The 18,675-nt window shown below is 51.8% G+C and overlaps 6 protein-coding genes across 6 annotated transcripts; 5 read left to right on the forward strand and 1 right to left on the reverse strand.

Moving 5' to 3' along the window:
• Window positions 1-254: 254 nt before the first annotated feature.
• On the forward strand, window positions 255-1,858 carry SPSK_09081 (uncharacterized protein; the record flags this gene model as incomplete). The annotated part of the gene is made up of 2 exons (XM_016735661.1): window positions 255-295; window positions 379-1,858. 2 exons carry the CDS (start codon window positions 255-257, stop codon window positions 1,856-1,858), a joined length of 1,521 nt encoding a protein of 506 aa, XP_016586742.1.
• A 632-nt stretch (window positions 1,859-2,490) lies between these two features.
• SPSK_09689 (uncharacterized protein) lies at window positions 2,491-3,338 on the forward strand (the record flags this gene model as incomplete). The annotated part of the gene is made up of 2 exons (XM_016736261.1): window positions 2,491-2,829; window positions 2,901-3,338. 2 exons carry the CDS (start codon window positions 2,491-2,493, stop codon window positions 3,336-3,338), a joined length of 777 nt encoding a protein of 258 aa, XP_016586743.1.
• Window positions 3,339-3,868: 530 nt separating this feature from the next.
• Window positions 3,869-8,442, reverse strand: SPSK_08310 (Taz1-interacting factor 1 (TAF1); the record flags this gene model as incomplete). The annotated part of the gene is made up of 3 exons (XM_016734913.1): window positions 3,869-8,155; window positions 8,239-8,350; window positions 8,435-8,442. The coding sequence occupies 3 exons, from the start codon at window positions 8,440-8,442 to the stop codon at window positions 3,869-3,871; spliced, it is 4,407 nt and encodes a 1,468-aa protein (XP_016586744.1).
• A 694-nt stretch (window positions 8,443-9,136) lies between these two features.
• SPSK_09725 (uncharacterized protein) lies at window positions 9,137-9,933 on the forward strand (the record flags this gene model as incomplete). Its single annotated transcript, XM_016736295.1, has 2 exons — window positions 9,137-9,305; window positions 9,377-9,933. 2 exons carry the CDS (start codon window positions 9,137-9,139, stop codon window positions 9,931-9,933), a joined length of 726 nt encoding a protein of 241 aa, XP_016586745.1.
• A 3,649-nt stretch (window positions 9,934-13,582) lies between these two features.
• On the forward strand, window positions 13,583-13,894 carry SPSK_10101 (HMG box-containing protein; the record flags this gene model as incomplete). Its single annotated transcript, XM_016736657.1, has 1 exon — window positions 13,583-13,894. One exon carries the CDS (start codon window positions 13,583-13,585, stop codon window positions 13,892-13,894), a length of 312 nt encoding a protein of 103 aa, XP_016586746.1.
• Window positions 13,895-16,576: 2,682 nt separating this feature from the next.
• On the forward strand, window positions 16,577-18,324 carry SPSK_08963 (uncharacterized protein; the record flags this gene model as incomplete). Its single annotated transcript, XM_016735545.1, has 4 exons — window positions 16,577-17,016; window positions 17,131-17,642; window positions 17,729-17,837; window positions 17,943-18,324. The coding sequence occupies 4 exons, from the start codon at window positions 16,577-16,579 to the stop codon at window positions 18,322-18,324; spliced, it is 1,443 nt and encodes a 480-aa protein (XP_016586747.1).
• Between the last annotated feature and the right edge of the window lie 351 nt (window positions 18,325-18,675).

The raw sequence follows: 18,675 nt of genomic DNA on the forward strand, positions 1-18,675 counted from the left end.
GACGGAATAAAGGGAACGGGGTTGCCTAGATTAGATGACGATTCTGCTTCAGGTTGAGGACTTAAAGGTACCAAGCGCCATTCTCTAAATCAGGTGTGAGTATAGAAAAATGAAAAGAATGCAAAAGACCAAACAAACAAACAGGTCACAACAGGGCCTAAAATCCCCAACCGCAATCCGCTGCTGACTACCAACATTATTACAAGAATAGCCACGCATTGAAAACGCCAGCATCCCAACACCTAGTCCCCCTCATGGCTCTACAACGCACCGTCTTACGGCCCCTGGGTGGGTAGTAAGTGCCTTATCCGTGTCATATGGGTACACCAAAAAACGACTTCAATGGTGTAAAGATAAAGCATTTCTAACATGGTGCAGCGAACAGTACTCCTCCTCGCGCCACTCCCTCGGCTTGTATGAGAATGTCATTACCGTGTGCCGATATGCGCTGCCGTCTGCGACCGAAACTCAAGTCAAAGAAAGCATCCGCAATGCTGTGAGAGCCATTGTACTCGAAAAGCTGCCTGCATTGCGTGTAGGCATTGACGGTGAGGATTCCAAGCGGCCCATGTTTGTGGCACTGCCGTCGCTCGACCTGGACGACCATTTGGAGTGTGTGGCACGCGTGCCCGGCCTATCCGCGAGCGAGTATGACGAGCTCCTGATGCGCAACTTGGAGTATGAGAACGCCCGCCCGTGGCCGGATGTTGGAACACGTTCACCCTGGCGTCTCATCACTTACCTGAATACTACTGATGGCTGGGCCGACCTAGCGTTCGCTGTGCACCACGCACTTGGCGATGGCAAGAGCGGCCTCGCCTTTCACAGCCATCTCTTGGAGGTCCTCAATAGCAACGGCGCAGCAGACAAATCGGAGGAGGTTGGCGAAAATGAAACCGTGCTGGTATTCACAGAGCCGCCCAAGCTCACCCCTTCACAGGAAGAGCTTGTCAAGTTCACTGTATCCTGGCCATTCTTTCTTGGAACCCTTTGGAAGGAACTGGGCCCTTCTTGGTTACAAAGTGCTCCCGTGGCTGGGCCATACACTGGTTCGCGAATCAACTTGGAGCCCAAGCTTAAGGGCCACCTGCGCGTATTCCATCTAACACCCAAACATGCTGCCGCGCTGCTAAGTGGCTGTCGAGCGCACAGCATAACACTCACGGCGCTTGTTCACGGCCTGATGATGGTGCTTTTTGCACGGCGGTTTCCTTCCAAGGTGGCATCATCCTTCTCCTGCGTCATGCCCATCAGCATGCGGCCATTCATACATGCGCCGGCTGACATGGCCCTCGATATCCACCGCTGCATGGCCAACCTAGTGTCGTCGCACTCGTACCAGTACGATGCAGAAGCAGTCTCTGATGGCCGAGCGGTCGCTGAGACCGATGCTGAAGATGATGACAAAGTGTGGCGCGCGGCTGCCGCCGTGGGTGCCAGCCTTAAAGCGCGCATTGCCCATGTGACTGAGGACAACGTCTTGGGCCTTATGGCATGGGTCAGTGACTGGCACGATTGGTGGAGGAAGCAAGAGGGAAAGGCCCGCGAGGGCACATGGATTGTCTCCAATACCGGTTCAATCTCAACGGCTGGCACAGCTCCGACTAGTGGACCGACAGCTAAGTGGACAATTACTCGCAACTTCTATACGCAGTCCAGCCAGGGCAAGGACTCATTAATCAACGTCAACATCGGTGGAGTTCGGCGCGGTGAAATGTCCTTTATTGTTGCCTGGCATCATGGTGTAGTCGAGACCGAGTTTGCAAACCTGTTCGTGGAGGATCTTTATTCCTGTCTTGAACGGTATGGTGGGACCGGTCACTTTTCAGTGCCCAACCGACTACATACGACGTACTAGGTGTGCAGTCAGTCATTCATAGCGAACTGGTCAGGTGGATAAGCAGAAACAGAACGAGATACTTATATAATAATAATGTTTAATGCCCTATTTTCCGTCTCACTGGCGAGTCTTCAAAATTATACGTAGAGGCTCGCTCAGTCTATTACGGCCTTTTTTTTTTTTTTTTGTTAAAAAAAAACTTGTGTTTGACTGTTTGTTTTAATAAAAACTATGAAATCTTGATGAAATAGTAACATTTTCAACAAAAGAAAAACAACAACAACAAAGGCAAATAGGAGACCATTATCTTCGATTAATTTGTAGATTACACAAAAACCAACGGGCCAAATAGAAGAACGGAGGAACAAGTTGTCACCCAGTGTCGGGTGTGGAAAACAAGTCCCTGTGATTGGCTTACATAATAAAGTGGGTCTCTGAGGAAACGACGAAATACAACCTACCAAATACGCCGTACAAACGACGGACAAAAAAAATGCTTCAAAACAGACAACAGTTCGTTCAGGTACGAAGCCACATCCAACTCTAGCACACGCAACGCCATGATATCGCTACGAACCATGCCGGCACCCTGCTTCAGGTGTCTAACTCAACGGCCACTATTGGCCGCGGTTAGTGGGCGGCCAGCCGCGATGACCAGCGCATTTGCTTCGATCCAGACCCGCGGCAAGAAGACGAAGCGCCGCGATCAGGGCGTTGTGGTTCGTCTGCTGGAGGACATTACACAATTCGGCCGACGAGATACGATTTTGCGGGTGGAGCGCGGGCGCATGCGCAATTTCTGGTATCCGAATGGCCTGGCCGAATACATGACCTCCGCTCGCATGGCTGAGCTTGGCCCTTCTGCTACTGATGCTGTCGCGCAACCCGATCCGTGGTTTGTCGCACAGCAGGATGGTGTGGAGGGCGAGACCATATCCCAAACGGAAACCAAGGCGGCGCGACCGACAATGGCCCTAAAGACCGTATCCGTACGTTTCTCAGAAAGCGATCCTTTTCTTTGACTACTAATATGCAGAAGCGAACTGACCATTACTTACAGGCCACCCGTGCTGCTCTTCTCATCGAAACAATCGTCCCATCAAGCATTGTGTTTTACCGGAAACCTATCTCGACCGACACGTCCGCCATATTCGGCTCCGTATCGGCCGACGACATTGCCAACACACTACGCGAGGTTCTGCAACGCAGCCATGACGAGGAGGCCGCGCTGGTTCGTGTGGAACCACGCGACGTGCACTTCGTTGTTTCTATGGGCACGGAGTCAAAACAGCGACACCAAGGAGATGACGAGCATGCGCCAACCACTGACCGAGTCAAGGCTTTGGGACGCTGGGAAGTGAATATCGTGGTGCGTGGAAACAGCTCTGAGGCTGCTAGGCGAGTCTATGCGGCTGAGGAAGCGACTACATCTGGCGGAAAATCAGTCACGGTACGGAAGATTGTGGAAGTGGTGGCTACTCAAGAGTTGGGCCAATGAGAATTTTTTTGTCTTAGACGGCGAGTAGCATGGGGAATCAAGCGCCCAATTGTATACTCTATGTTCATATATCCCCGCCAAAATAAACACTGGCATGGTATTGATCCCAAAGCCCGGGATACCGGTGAATATGTATGAGTGCAATAGGTAAATAAAACGATATCGTTGCCTTTTCTCCACATAACGGTAGCCTGCGTTGAGTTTGCAATGAAATCATTCTTGCAGCAAAGAAGTCGAAAGAGAGGTATTAGGCGACAATAAGCAACAAGATGGGACTGAACATCGCAAACAAAAACGATACACCGGAACGAGAAAGAGAGAAATGGAGAAAACACGCCAATAAGATTAAGAAAAACCCTGAAAATCGAACCAAAACTCTTATTTGGGCTTCTTTCCGCCCTCAGCACCGTAGTCCACAGCCCAGAGAGCGTCCCACACAACGCTTTGTTTCGACGGCGTTTCTGACAGGGCGCTCGTGTCGCGTTGAAGGTTGACAACCTGTCGCTAATTGAGAAAAGATAAAAACAATATTAGGGTCCGAGCAAAGCATCGACGGCCCCCGCAGAAGCAGCGGCAGCTCCTGCAGGAGGAGGAGTAGAAGTAGAGTTTGAGTCCCGTACCTCGGAGGTATGTGAGGAATTGTTAGCCGCAGCTTCACTGGATTGGTCGCGCGCCACAGTGGGGCCTTCGCGAGAGGTGACGATGGTGGATGGTGCCGTTGCATGATGTGCTCCGGCATTCCTGTCGTGGCTCACGGTCGGTGCTGCGAGTGCCGTCGGCGGGCTGGCACCATGCTCAGCTGTGTCGGTTGGGGCTATGCGCAAACTGTTGGTCTCGCTCGCGATGGCAGTACCACGCAACGACGCGGCAGCCAGGCCAGGGCCGGCCACATGGGCAAGCGGTGCTGCTTTTCTAGAACTTGTGCTCGAGCGTCGGCTTTCGAGGCTTCGCGAGAGAGTCTTACTTACGCCGTCGATACCCGTCGGTCGCCCAGCTCCTAAGCCTAGTCCCAGACCACGGCCAGAGGCTGTCCTTGCGTGGGTGTGGATGTCGGCAACTGCCTCGACATGATTTGCAGCAACGGTGCTCTTACCCAGTCCCGGTGTGGACGGTGCGCCGGGTTTGTCTTCGATCGCGTCAATCAAATACCAGCGCAGGCCATCCGAGAGGTCGAAAGGGTTGTCGTTCTCGTTGTCGTCGGTGCTGAGCGACGTGGTCTCCTCGCCTACACCACGGTTCGCGCTTTGCTGCTGCTGTAAATTTTTGGAAAGGTCAACGACTTTTTCCTGAACACGAGCAATGCGTGCTACCAACCACTCGCGGTTTTGAAGCCTGTGCGCTTCCTGCTCACGGAGAAAGTAATGTGGGAAACCAATGTTGAAAGCGGCCCATGCACCACTGGTTTGGTTGCGTGTGGGCAAGAAAAGGGCTAGATCGCCTTCTTTGAAGTGCTTGAAGGCGATCTTCTCATGTGCTTCCTTCTGCAACGTGTGTGCCTTTTCACGATAACTGCGTACATCACGCTGCATTTTTCGTGCAATGTGCTCGACTTCTTTGACCCGCCGGTAGATGGTCTCGGCCACAGCATCAATATCAAAGCTACACACAGCTGCCATGAACTCGGTATATTGGACTGCCTCTGTCTCTCCGTCGGCACTATTCATCCAATAGAGAAGTTCCACATCGGCTGCCTTTTCTCCGGCAACAGTTGAAGAAATTGGAGGAGATTCGCCTGGTCGGGTCGCCTGCAACATGCCGGAAGGCCGCCTGAGGAGAGACGAAGCACCCTCGCCACTCACGGCTGAACGTTCTGACCGGGGAATTTTTTGGATCACCATTGACTCCCCGTCGCGGGTCACAGAGAATCCCAGTCGTTCGAGCAGTCGGCAAAGGCGGTCGTTTTGGGTATAGAGCCGCTGTGATAAGTCTTTGGCACGCAGCGTGCGAGCATCAAATCGGGCAGTCAGGCTCGCTAGGGCAGTCTGAGCGTCGCTGTGCTTTTCCTGGAACATCCGCAGCTCTTCCTCAACACCGCCAAGATGGGACTGTTTCGCGACGACCTCCTCGGTCAGCGCTTCTACCTTGCGCTCCTCCTCCTCGAGTCTCTTGCGCAATGTCTCCGATCCCGTCTCGCCGTCTGCAATTTTGGCCCGGAGCTGGAAGAGTTCTGTACGACTTTCACCAAGTTCATCCTCCAGTGTGGTAATGCGCGCCATGTTTTCAGCAAGCTTTTCGCGGAGGCGCCGTGCAGCAACTTCCTCAGTTGCTAAGGTCGCTTTGGAAGATGCCATTTCATCGCGAAGATCTTTATTCGCAGCTTCAGCCCTCTCTAGATCGGCCCTAATAACAATCATGTCTCCGGCCGTGGTTTGCATGCGGGCCAACGCGTCCGCCAGCATGCCCGAAACCGCCTCGATGAGATCAGAAACATCGGCTGGCGGTATCGACTTAGTTGGCTGGAGGTTTTTGCCCTCAATTGAAACCAACTGCGCATGGAGATCGCGGAAGCCATTTGATAACATCTTCTCGGCATCATTGGCATCCTGCAGGCGCTTTGCCGTGGATTGTGCGTCATCCAGTGCTGCCTGAACCTGCTTCTCGAGCGACTCGATTTGCTCACGCTGTAGCTTGGTTTCTTTCCGTAAAAAGTCCACCTGACCTTGGTTCTTGAGCACATCGTCTCGGTGTGTCTTGGTTAGGTGTTCAATCTCTGCCTGGGCGGAGCGCAATTTGTTGTCAAGTGTCGCCTTTTCATTTTCGCGCGACTCGCCGAAGTGCTCTATCTCGTCTTCTGTGTCCTCTAGGCGTGCCTGAAGCCGCTTGATTTCGTCTTCAAGCGACTTGCGTTCTTCTGTGAATTCTCTCTTAAGAGCCTCTAGATTCTCCAACAGGTCCTTCTTGGTGGAGTTGGTCTCGTCAATCTGGCCTAATATATTGGCGTTTTCTACCGTGCGAGCTCGGAGGTCCTTTTCAAATGCGGCCGACCGTAACTTTTCAGCGGCCAATTGTGCTTCAAGCAGTTGAACCCGCTGGGCTGCTTGAGCATCTGCGGCAACGGTGACGGTCGATATGCTCTCTCCTTCGAGTGAAGTCCGACGGTCTCTTTGCAGCTGAGGCGTTCCTGGCTTGTCCGATATTGTTGACTCGGCCCGGTCGGAGAATTGCTGACTCGGTGTGGCCTGGAACATTCCGCCAAGACTAGCTCGGGATGCCTGGCTCTGGCGGTGCAGCAGGTCTTCGAGCCTACGCACACGGCTTTCAGCTGTCCTTAGTTTGTTCTCGGTTTTGGCTTTGTCGTCCTGCAACCGCCGCAGCACATCGTCGTCACCACGTACGAGCAGGCCGCTGCGTCCCAGGGCAACGTCGTGGACGCTGCCGTTTTTGAAAGCCTTGATGCGTTTGGACTGCTGTTTGGTCGGCGCATCGAGGTCAGCAATCATCTTGCCAATGTCATTGATGAGGCCGCCGTCTGCTTTCTGACGTTGGAGAACGTCATAAAGTTTTTCCAAATCCTTTCGAGTGACATTCGGCCAATCAGCTTCCTCTCCAAGAAGGTTGACCTCAAGGCCGGCAACCTGGTTTTCAGCCGACGTCACTGATGGGCCATATGCAAGGTTGCCGACCGACTTTTGCCACTTCTTTCGGCGCTTGACTTCCTCGTCGTGAAACAGTGCCATTTCGTTGGCGAGAGTCGAGGAGTCCGTCTTAACTTTGTCCAGCCACTCACGGCGCTTGATGGCTTCGCTGACAAAAGACGCGTAAACATAAGGAATCTGCTGCACCAGGCGTAGGTAGTCAAAGTGCGCCATATCGTCCTCGTTGCTGATGGCGGCAATCTGGCCCTTGATATTGCTGCTGAGGCTGGTCAAGTTGGTAATGTTGCGCATGAAATCGATGGTTTCCACTGCCAAGGCGTTGCGCGACTGTGTTGCGTAGCGGAACATCTCGTCCATTTCGGCGGCCCGTGTCTTGATGCTCGGCAGGAGACGCTCTGTATGAGTAGCAGCAATCTTTGACGCCTGTAGCACATCTCGTGTCGATTCAGCGTACTCGAGTGTTGTCTGGTAATCGGTGCTGATTTTATTGGCGAGGGCCTTGATGTCTTCCAGTAACTGTGCAGATTCGCCCTCGTGAGACAATGCGGAGCGGTCGACGGCTCGCTCAAACCCCTGGAGGACCTCTTCGCAGCCTTGCAGTAGCTGCGGTGCGTCGCGCTCAAGCACATCGATGTTCGCGTGGAAGCGGCGAAGTGCGGCAGGCGCGAGTTTTCCGGCCTTGCGTGCCGTTTCCACGTCGATTAGGTCTTCCAAAGTCGCGCGCTGCGTTCCTCCCATGGAACGTCCGTTCAGACCGGCGCTGTCGGTTCGACCTGTCATAAACCAGAGCATGGGCGACGATATGGAAACGCTCGGCGCCAGCTCCAAGTATTGTTCCCAGCGGTCCACCAAATTGGCGTAGTCCACCCTTGCACTATCCAGCCATTTCTTGATCTCGGTGTACTTATTTTCCGTACTCCTAACGACAGCCTCGAGGTTGGCAACGGCAGCATCTAGGCATCTCATCATGGCGTCCATTTCGGCATATCGTTCTTGGGTGGCGCCTGCCTTGCTGGAACACTCGTCAGCGACTGTCGTGGCCCACTTCTGACGTGCGTGGAAGAGGTCCTGCCATGCGGATAGCGACCGCTGATCACGGAGATTGTTTGGAGGATTGGACGCGGTATAATGTTTGGCGAGAGGTATTTCGAGATTTACTGTTGCGGCAGCGCTAGCCGTATCTGACTGTGTCGTTCGTGCATCGTAAACGTAGATCTCCTTCTATTGTTTGTATGCACAATAATCAGTTGACTGCGATGAAGGCTATAGGAGTTTTCGGCACTGCCGACAGGACCGAAACCTACCTCTGTCTGGAAAGTGGCTAGCCGAAGAGGCTTCCCCTGGGGTGTAAGGGCAATAATGTACTCGGTTGGGATTGATGTCTGGCGGCTAACAAGCGTCTTGAACTCATCGAGGCTGGTACGTGGCGCCCTATGTTAGCTGCTTGTCCCGAAGTATTCTAAGAAAGGTGCAGGCAGCCCTTGGACATGTCGAACGTACGACAGCATTTGTGAGAAGTCAACATGTAGGCGCTGGCCCGTGTGGGCTATCAACACTTCGTTGGCCATCACAAGACATGACCCCCGAGCTTGACTGGTTGTTAAAGCCCGGGGCCCGGAGGTAAGTGTGGCTAGTAGGGTAAAGAAGGCTGTTGACGATGAAAAGACCCTGTGATGCTTGGCAGCAAGCTCCAAGTGCTACTGACCAGAGCTACGACTGGCGGAAAAGCGAAGGAGGCCGATGCGCGTGGTCACGCCGATGTCTCGTTCCTGGCGAAGATCTGTCGGGGACAGTTGGTAGATTGTATAGAGAAAAATAGTTGCAGTAAACGCTCCTACGTTTGTGGCCTGGACCCCAGATGTTGTTGTTGCATGTGGGAGTATATCAAAAGTAATGGAGAACGCTGCTGCGCATCTTGCGCTGTGCCAAGAGCGTGGCTCCAGCCTACATGACTAAACTACATTAGCGCCACAACTGCCTCGTGACTGGTGCAGAGTGTCATCAGCCCCAACTTCAGGTTGGCTTGGGTGTCCAAAGCTCAGAAACTTGACGCCACAAACAACACCAGCCACAAAAGGCTGTCCAGACGCGACGCTGTACTCGAGGGCAACAACAAATCTCAAGGAGACGGCCCTACTTGACAGAGTGCGATCTGAATCGCGGTATCGCATGATTCTCCTACCTCCGCCTTTTTTTGGTAATATGGCGGCCAAATTGGGGGACACACTTATGAGCGACGCGCCAGATGACGGTGTAGTAGGACTGCTGGATCTTTCTGAAGACGAGAAGCAAGCGTTGGCGCTCTACGACCAGCTCCGGAGCATACGGCTCGAGATTGGTCTTTTAAAGGCGCGGGAATCGTTCGCAGGAGGTAAGTCTTAGGGTGAGCGGTGGTTGCTGGTGAAATATACGGGGGACGAGACAAGAATTAACAAAATGCAGATGCATCTTCGCCAGTTGTCGGTGAAGGAGATATTGCGGCTAGACAAAGACAGTTGCTGGAGGCACGCGCCTCTTACGTTTTGCGTAACGAAGTGGTCGACAGCGTCCTGACAGTCAATGCTGTCCTCAAAGCTGTGCACGGCGCTACGCAAGCCTCGCCCATCGAGCGGGATCTTTTACCGGCCATCAAACAGAGAGACGCTGCGTCCAAGGCCGTTGCGCAAGAATCGTCTGCGCGGCGCGAAGCTCATGACGAGAGTGCAACGGTGGCGGCAGAGCTCCGCCAACTGGAGAAACAAAACGCTCGTCTCGCAGCGGAAGTACGGGAGCTTGCGCTGGCAATAGCAGCAACGGACCAGCCAGGCCCAGCGACAGCAGGCGACGAGGGAGACATGGACGAGGTGGTCTTGGAGCAGAAGAAGCTGTTATCGGGCGTCAAGACGAGCCGGCAGCGCTGGACGCTAATCAAAGGCACTGCAAGTGCTATCATTGTCGGGAGTGGAGTCGACTGGACAAAAGAGGTAGCTCTCAGTGATATTGTCCTCGACTCGGAATGAACTCCGTGGGTGGGAAACACTCAGTCACAAGAATTGATATCAGACCCATCATTGCCTCCGGTTGCGCTATGCGGTGTGCCGAGCGACGGTTAGAGCAACTCAATGCGCGTGGTATAAACAACCGTATGTTTTGCGAGAGGATACAGTGACATGTATTCGAGGAGTCACGTCACGGATCAGCCAAGAGCATGGTGATTGCTTGCTTACAAGGCTCAACGATTCTCGCGAACGCCGATGGCCAACCAAATGATCTGAGAACCCAACGGCGCAGTCTTGGGCAGGTGTGCGAGCTGGCCGTTGTTCACACATAGATCTGTTTTTTTAACATGCAAACCATACGCACGCAAATATGTATACGAATATTTCGTCTCCAGCTAACAATAAGATATCATTGTACCATCTACATGGCAGCCAAAAAGCTCCTGTCGCGCATCCATTTCAGATTGTGTAGGAGGGAAGACGCGTACGAGATCGACGCGTCGGGGTTTATTTGCATCTTCACGTGACGGTGTGATTTGGTACGATGGTCTTGTTTTGACTTCGCCCAAAATGGCCTGAGGAGCAAAATATAACATGGCGAAATTCTGGGAGCGAAAATGGGAACACAAATAACAAAAACCATGCGTCCTATTTTCTGGCGAATGGCAGCGCTACCTTGCATACACCCCCCTCTCCGCCGCTGAACATGTTCCTCAGAGATACCGCCGCCTTGCAAGCAGTGCTCTCGTCATTCGCGCCTGCGCGCCTTCCACTTGTTTCCCCATCTTCCCGTAATCCCGTAGTTCCTTTGCCGTTGGCCTCTTTCTCGCACTCATTAAAGTACGACTATCGTGCATATGGCGCACATGGGTGTATACTTTGTAAGTTTCTGGGCGATTGTTGTCAATTCCCACTCCGCTCTCGCACTGGCACATGATACTGCCAAAATGCTGCCCCGTCAAACGAGACTGCAGTTCTCGCGCAATTTGGCTGAGTAATCCGACACATACTCGATCCCTCACAATAGACCGATGCTGGTAATTGCGACGAAAATGACTTTCTGTTTGTAATAAAGAGTGCTTCAAAATTCTCAGATTTGCTTACAAGATACTCTCCGCGAGGATGTGATTTTTGTATCGTGTCCGTTGTGTGTCGCGGACGACTACGATGTACAGAGTAGGATGCTTTGATCTCTGCTGACTCTTCGTTTCTACTTTTATTTTAGGCCACAATAACTTGCGGAGTGTGTCGTACTCAGTACGGGATATAGGATCGCTACCATATGCACGTAGTCTATTCTGTACGGAGTAATTACGTTCGCTGTTAGCTAGGAACCGATGTATTGAACAAACTACCAGGAGTTTTCGTGTAAGCGAAAGTCCTCAGGGGCTATGCATTAAATGACCTTAGACGGCCTAACCCAACCTCTATCAAAGCGCAGATCGATGAAGGAGATAACCAAGCACTACGAGGTTAATATCTTACGTGAAGAAGCGTGCTCGGCGTGAAACAAAACAGAATACGGACACTTGAGGATGGTCGTGTATCCCAGCAGCCAAATAATGACGGAGGGCGGTCGGAATGTAAGGGGGTTTGTGTGAGACGCTACTAGTCCCATAACGAACGTCGAACCAGAATGGCCAGAAAAAGGTACTTCGTACAAATTACACAGTACAAAGTAGCCACAGTACCTCAAAGGATACATATGATAAGGTACTGGTACATATGGCGTTGGCGCGGAGATACATGTTGCTCCTGCAAAATTTAAGTACCCGGTCAAGCAGGGCGGTTCGGTGGTTTGGTCCTCATGCGTAAACAAGAGCTCCTGCCTGTGCTCCATACCACCGTCCAGCTCGTTTGAGAGCTACTGCGAATATGTCCAGCTCCTACCACCTCAGCGCAAGCAGCTTTAGCGGCATATGTTACGCGGCGGAGCATTTGGCTCTTTACTATTTTTCATCCGAAGACATTTTGTTTTGTGCGCCAACACTGTCTTGGAGGCAGAGTTGATCTTTAACACGACGAGCTACACCCCTCTCTTTTCTTCCTTCCCCTTTCGTTGTGTTTTGTGAGATTACGAATAAAACAAAGATGAACATAGACTCACCGCCGGTCCGCTTTTGTATTCATCTATTAAGCCTTCAGTATCGCTACATTTGTAACTCGGTAGTCGCGCGGTCAGAGCAGAGGACACGGGAGGAATGGCTTCTATCAACAAAAGCAAAGGTGCACGGCTGATGGTTCAAAATACGATGTACGTGCGAATTTGCTGGTTTGGAAGTACACAGTACAGATTTTAGGCGGCACATGGTACAACAATTCAAGTACTGTACCTGGTGTCTGAGCGGCACGGAGAAATCACCCTCTTTGCCCCAGGCCAGTCCACACTGTTGCTCACCCACCCCCTCCCCTACCGGCCACCCTCATTTCCACCCGAGTCGACCTTCGAATTTTGGGGGGTTTTGGCACCGCCCACCTACTTACCTCACACACATTTCCCTCTCATTTCTCGACCCTCCTGGCCATTGCGCCCTTCGTTCCTACCCTTTGCTATGGCGGTTCAGTACGCTGTTGGCCTAAGCAGACCAAAACACCACCCAAAGTACCCGCCATTGGTGTTCATACAACCGGCACACCACAACCGTACATGACCCAAGAGGAGACACACGAAAACACGTACACACACGCCCACCCTGCCTTCCCTTTTGTCGCTCCCTCTCTGCCCACACGCGCCGCGCTCCCACCTCCCCTCTCCGTTGCCCTCCTCAATCAGCCCAACTGGCCCATAGTAAAAAGGCCCGCCTTCTCTCTCTCCCCTACGCGCACGCACTCTCTCCCTCTCTCCTCTCCTCTCTTTTCTCTTCTCTTTTCGCACGCAAAATCTCCCATACAACAGCTTCCCCCAGCAAAACACCTCACAGTGAAAGCCTCGCATCGTCCCATACAAATCCACGCCTCATTCACTTACATTCACTACCATCCATACAACTTTGTAAGTACTTTGAAATTCACCTTCTTCCGCTGCTATTTGCAAGTCACTCCCATGCGCTCTACTCTCGACACCTTCAGTCGCTTTCACCCTGCTATTTGTGGTCCAGTGGACTTCTTTTGCAGTGATTTGCGACTTTCGACAACGGAACAGCCATTTTGGTTTGCTCATCAACTGTGTGCAAGCTCATCTTGTGTCGTGGTCCATCGCATTCGCGTTTATTTTGCTCGCCCGCGCGCACAGGTCCCTCCGCCGCAACAAGATTGCGATTTTCTTGACAAAATAAGCGCACCTTCACAAGACTGGGAACCAGTCTGATTTTCATCCACAATGCCTTTTTCATTTCCAGCATCACCAACTCCGCGATCACTCATCGCGACATTTGCAACCAACCACCACCACCCGCGTCGTTTCAATTGCCATTCATGTCATTCTACGCACTTGAAACAAATGCGACTGACATTGCTTGGGCAATTGAATCGATATGCGTGCAGTGCCCTTATCGCCACTGCAAATTGATTTTTATTTTCCTTCTGTGACTTGCTTTTTTTTTCGCATTGGCAACAAGTGAATCTGTTTTGTCGCATATGCTGTGGCTCGTCACAAGGACCAGTGTTCTATGACGACACATCTTGCAGGATCACTGGTGAGACGAATTCTTGCTAACCATTCCGAAGCATCATGCCTAAGGCCGCAGCAAAGAAGACCGGTAAGGTCGAGAAGCGCCGAAGCAAGAAGGACCCCAACGCTCCCAAGCGCGGTCTGTCTGCCTACATGTTCTTTGCGAACGAGCAGCGCGAGAACGTCCGCGACGAGAACCCTGGTATTTCTTTCGGCCAGGTTGGCAAGCTTCTCGGTGAGCGCTGGAAGGCCCTCAACGACAAGCAGCGCACTCCGTACGAGGCCAAGGCCGCTGTCGACAAGAAGCGGTACGAGGACGAGAAGGCTGCTTACAACGTGAGTCTAAGTCTCTTCACGGGTTTGACTGATTGACTTTGTACAGGTCGTGCTTATTGTTGAAACATTACACTGACGCAAAAACAGGCATAAGCAATGAGTTGACGGCACTATTTCTGTTTTGTTTTAATATTCATGTGTTATTCGGTATGGACGGGTTGTGGCGCGGGGACAACTGACAAGGGATTGAGTTTCGTGTACATTCTCGGGTCATATGTCCGGCTGGTTTTTTTATCTTCTGCTTTTACGGGATGTACGGGGATTATTTGAATTTACTCGGGTTACGACAACATCGGCCATACCAACATGGCAGCGTCCTCTTGCCCAGTGTTGTCCTTCACTTGTATGTATTCTACATTGGTCTCTTGTAGAGAAGTGTGGACACGGGAGATGGTATGTATGACTAGTCGAAGGATATTGGAGTAAAACAAGGCTGCTGCGCCAATTTTCTAGACCTTTTTTTTTTTTTCCTTTCATGTCAAGCTCCTCGTTGCTGAAGCTGCACTTTTGGTTTGTTGCTGCGAGGCTGGATTCGTCCCGATCCGTCCCGTTGGACACAACAAGTAGTCTGACAGCCTTGCAGGCGCTGACCGCTCTCTGTTTCTTGATATGCAGTCTGCCAGCCAGGAGCATTTGTTTACGTCTGTTTCCGTACAGTTGTATTGTAGCCCACAAAGAGCGATCGTAAGGAGAATCCATTCACTCTTGGCTCAAGCGCACGAACTGTTGAAGTTCGCCTCGTTGCGTCCATGCACGACGTTGGTCGAGATAACGAACGATTGTATTCCATATTTGTGCACGCCATTTGTCGGAAACGGACGGTTTGGGTCGTCCCAGGCAGGAAATCCGCTTTGTGACTTCGTGGCATATATTCCAGCCAGCGGTCTTCATGCAGCTTGCTCCTTCTTGTAGCCACCGAACCGAGAACCATACCTGCCTTCTCCAAGTCCCCACATGCACTAATATCCAATCCATCAATTGCCATCGCCGTTTCTCGCGCAATCTACGAGTCGTTGCCTGATTCACTTACAAAACAGACGAACCCAGGGCCTAAGGCCGCACATTATCTGCCCGCCGCTGATTCTGTTAACCGTCACCCTCGCTAGGACGATACCAAGAACACAGGCGGCCACCGGCTCCAACAAAAAGTGTGATTAGTAACCAGGGCAGACTTCAGACAACAGCCGAGAAAGTAATTCACGTTGCCGACACAGTATGACTTGAACATCGGTCCACTGTCGCATCGACGACTTCATCTGGCAGTCCACAAGCAGAATGGCCCGTTCCTGACGATTCTATTTCGATTGGCGTGGACTCTTGTTGGATGCAAACTCTACAAGATAGATGTAGAGCCAGCCGGCTTGCATAACGCTGCTGCAAGAGCGCCGACAGGGCCTATCACCAGCCGGCCACGTCAGTCCCGCACATTTCGTGCCAAACATGGAGCGGCAGCAACAGTTGGGGCGGAGAACGAAACGTAGGTCGAGTTTCTCAGAAGAAGACATACAAAAATGGAGCCTTGAGAGGTAAGCTGGAGCCAATGCGGTCAATGCAGGCAGTACAGACACAGCCAATGTGCGCACAAAAATGAGAAACTGGTGGCACTTGTTTGCGGTCTTTCCCCTCAATCTTTATTGATTGCTGTTTGGTATATTTGTTGGGCACCACTGCGATCCCGGTGCAAAGCCCAGCCCAATGCACACTGACGAGAAACGAGAACTCGTGCATATCTCCGCTTGCCTCATGTATTCTAGAACTCTTCTATTGCTCCCTCGTTTCCTCCGCAGTCCTTCTTACCCCTACTCTAACTCCTCTACCGCTTCTGCCAATTCCTGGCACAGCATCAAAACACGATCCCCTTAGAAAGCTTGCCCTGCAAGTCTGACGTACGGGCACGGCCACTTCACACTGTCGCTCTCAAGCACAGCCTTCAGACAAGGTGACAACTGTGCGTTCGTTCTCGAGTTCAAACTCCTGTTTTGCACTAGGCGCAGGAGATATCATCAGCAGCCCAGCTGAGTCGTTGCATGTACTGGGAAAAGCCTCGAAGGCTCGCCAGCGTGGAATCGCCAGACCGCACTTGGGTATTTTATTATTCATTGGTTGTTTCTTTGCAAGTTCATGCGTTCCCTGACCATATCCTAGAAAGAGTGTGGCTCCTTCACATTCGTGGCTGCTGTCGTCAGAGTCGGACACATTGAACGGCGTTTCCTGCTTTGTGGGCGCCGTCGTCGTCGTTTTTTACGCCGCCAGACTGGCATGGTCCGTCAACGACGTCGTGTATCTCTATCGGCCAAGACACCGACTTTTATGCCTGTTTTGAGAGGCGCAATATTCAAGCGAAGAGGGGGAGAAAGGACGATTGGTATCTGGCTGCCGGTTTGTCGACGAACAGTGGTTGAGGTGACAAGAGGCTGCCACGGTTACGTGACGAGAGAATCTCAAGCAAACCGTTGGAAATTCGACCCGCTCTCTCTACGGTCAGCGACACCATATACCACCACGGCAACAATGATATCCTGACGCGCTTCAAAGCCGTCTCCTCTATCTTTTCCTTTTGTTCCAAACGCTCTCTACTATTTTCTCTTATCACTTTCGCACTTCACATCCGTTTCGCCCAGTCATTTTCTCCAGCGAAGAAAAGCTCATTAACGTCGGCTTTTTGCATGGCCGTCACATGTCCATGTCCATATTGTCATCATCAAGCGAAGTCTAGTAATGAGTGGCATGCCCAACAATGGCGGCCGGGTCGCCCTGCTGCTCGAAGGATGCTACAGCGAGGCCATGGCGGCCAATATGGTCGCTGGCTGTGTGGATAATCTTCGCGGTTTCCTCGCTGAGCCACTGCATCCGCTCATGATTGCCTTAGCCGACGAGATGCGCAAGTGTGGGAACGTTTTCCTTCGTATTCTCGAACAGGCTCGAACACACCCAGGTCGTGTACCAACCATGTTGGGCTATCTTGACATTCTATTGCCTAGCTTTCAAAAGAGCGTTGACGACATCCGCACTCACTATGAAGACAAGACCAAGAACAAAGAGATCCGCTGGCGCACCATGTACCACAAGATGACGGATGAGGCTGGCGGCATTCATTTGCCGCAACGGTTCAGCCTTTATTATCAGTTCCTGCTTCTCATGAGCCAGATGTTGATAAGGTTCGTGGCGCTTTTCCTAGCCCACTCCACGACACGTACATACAAATCACTTGGGATGCTGTCACTTATTCCCTAATCGCTAACATGATTCGCTCCAACTCTTGCTCTTACCAGATCTCCGCAATTCGACATGAACGCCATGGAGGCCCTGCAAAATCGCGTCTGCCAACTCCGTGAAAAGCAGGGCATCAAGTCTCCTCCGTCACCGGCCGGTCCTCTTGTCATGTCCGCAGCAGCAGCTGTATTCCGAGACAGAAGCCTCCATTGGGCCGAAGACATTTTTTCCCGGCCATTGCCTTCCCGGACGCCCCTCAAACACCTCAAGTTCTCGGAATGCTACGGTCCTTGGAAGGACGCTATCGTGCCGAAAGAAGCCCGGATTTTGTTTCGGCGTTCGTTTGACCAGGATCGCCTCACCATCTTGGCGTTTATTAACCCGTTTGACCGTTGTCCCTACCTGGTTGTTCGCAGCCTCGATACAGGCACCAACATGTCTGCCTTTTCGATATATGGCGTGCACGAGCTGTGCATTGAGCGTGATGGCAGCTGCCTCGTCATCAAACGTTGGAGTCATACGGAAAACACCTCTAAGTTGTGGGTATTGCTTTACTTTCTTACTTGGGAGGGTAGGTACTTCTCATTCCCATGACGTATCATACCATTCTTTCATAAAAAAACAATCAAAAATCAAAACTGACAACCCCATTCATAGAGCTAGTTCTCTTTCACTGTACCTTTGTTGCCATGAAATTTGAGGGTCCTACGGGAGCGGTCCACCCGATCGAACTCAATATCAGCCGGGAGAAGCGCCTATTCCAAGCGTAAGTTTCGTATCCAACCGGATAGTACGCACAATGCCTCTGTCCTCATATCCGATGTGAAAACTAACAGGGCCCACAAAGAAGCATCCTCGATGATGGATACAGGCACTCTCTTCTCGTCTACCAGGACACGAAAACACGGGCTCTACGTTTGCATGCCACCGTTTGGGACGGCTCATTGCGACGCTGCCCTGTCTGGACTGCATTCATCACAAACCAGTCTCTGTCGCCAAACTGGCTAGTACGGAAAGACAGGAATCGCATCCTTGTCAAAGACATTGAGCTATACGTGTTTTGCAACAGTTACCGGCCCGAACATATGAGGCAGAACAAGTACAATGCGCTCGAACTAGACTTTTTCACTGAAGAAGCCCAGGAAAGCTTCAGGGGGCTATTCTATTCACCGCCGAAAGCAACGGACGGCAGTAACCCGACAGAGTCGACGGCCCCGACCGATGACGGCGAGCGGACAGATGCATCAAAATGAAGGCCCAATTCCATATCGCCACTATCCCGGCCTCAATGCGTCATGAGACTTGTCCAATGGCAACACCGCACAAACAGCTTTTTGTTTTGCCCCTTTCTCTCCACATCTCCAATCTCAAAATGACCTACCCCTTTATGCTAGCACCATGTTTGCCTATCTGTATGTTGCGATCACGATTTATGCTTATGACTTTCACGACCTGACATTATCACATCTTGATTGAGCGAAGTAATATTCCACTGGCTTTTCCTAAAACTGTAGCGGTCTTGTTTTTTTGTTTTTTTTTGTACTCGCACCAACATCCTTCACTTACCATGTGAAAGACACTCTGAACGAGTTGAGACCCAAACA

This window comes from Sporothrix schenckii (genome assembly GCF_000961545.1).
Source record: "Sporothrix schenckii 1099-18 chromosome Unknown Cont44, whole genome shotgun sequence".
Lineage (NCBI taxonomy): Eukaryota > Fungi > Ascomycota > Sordariomycetes > Ophiostomatales > Ophiostomataceae > Sporothrix > Sporothrix schenckii.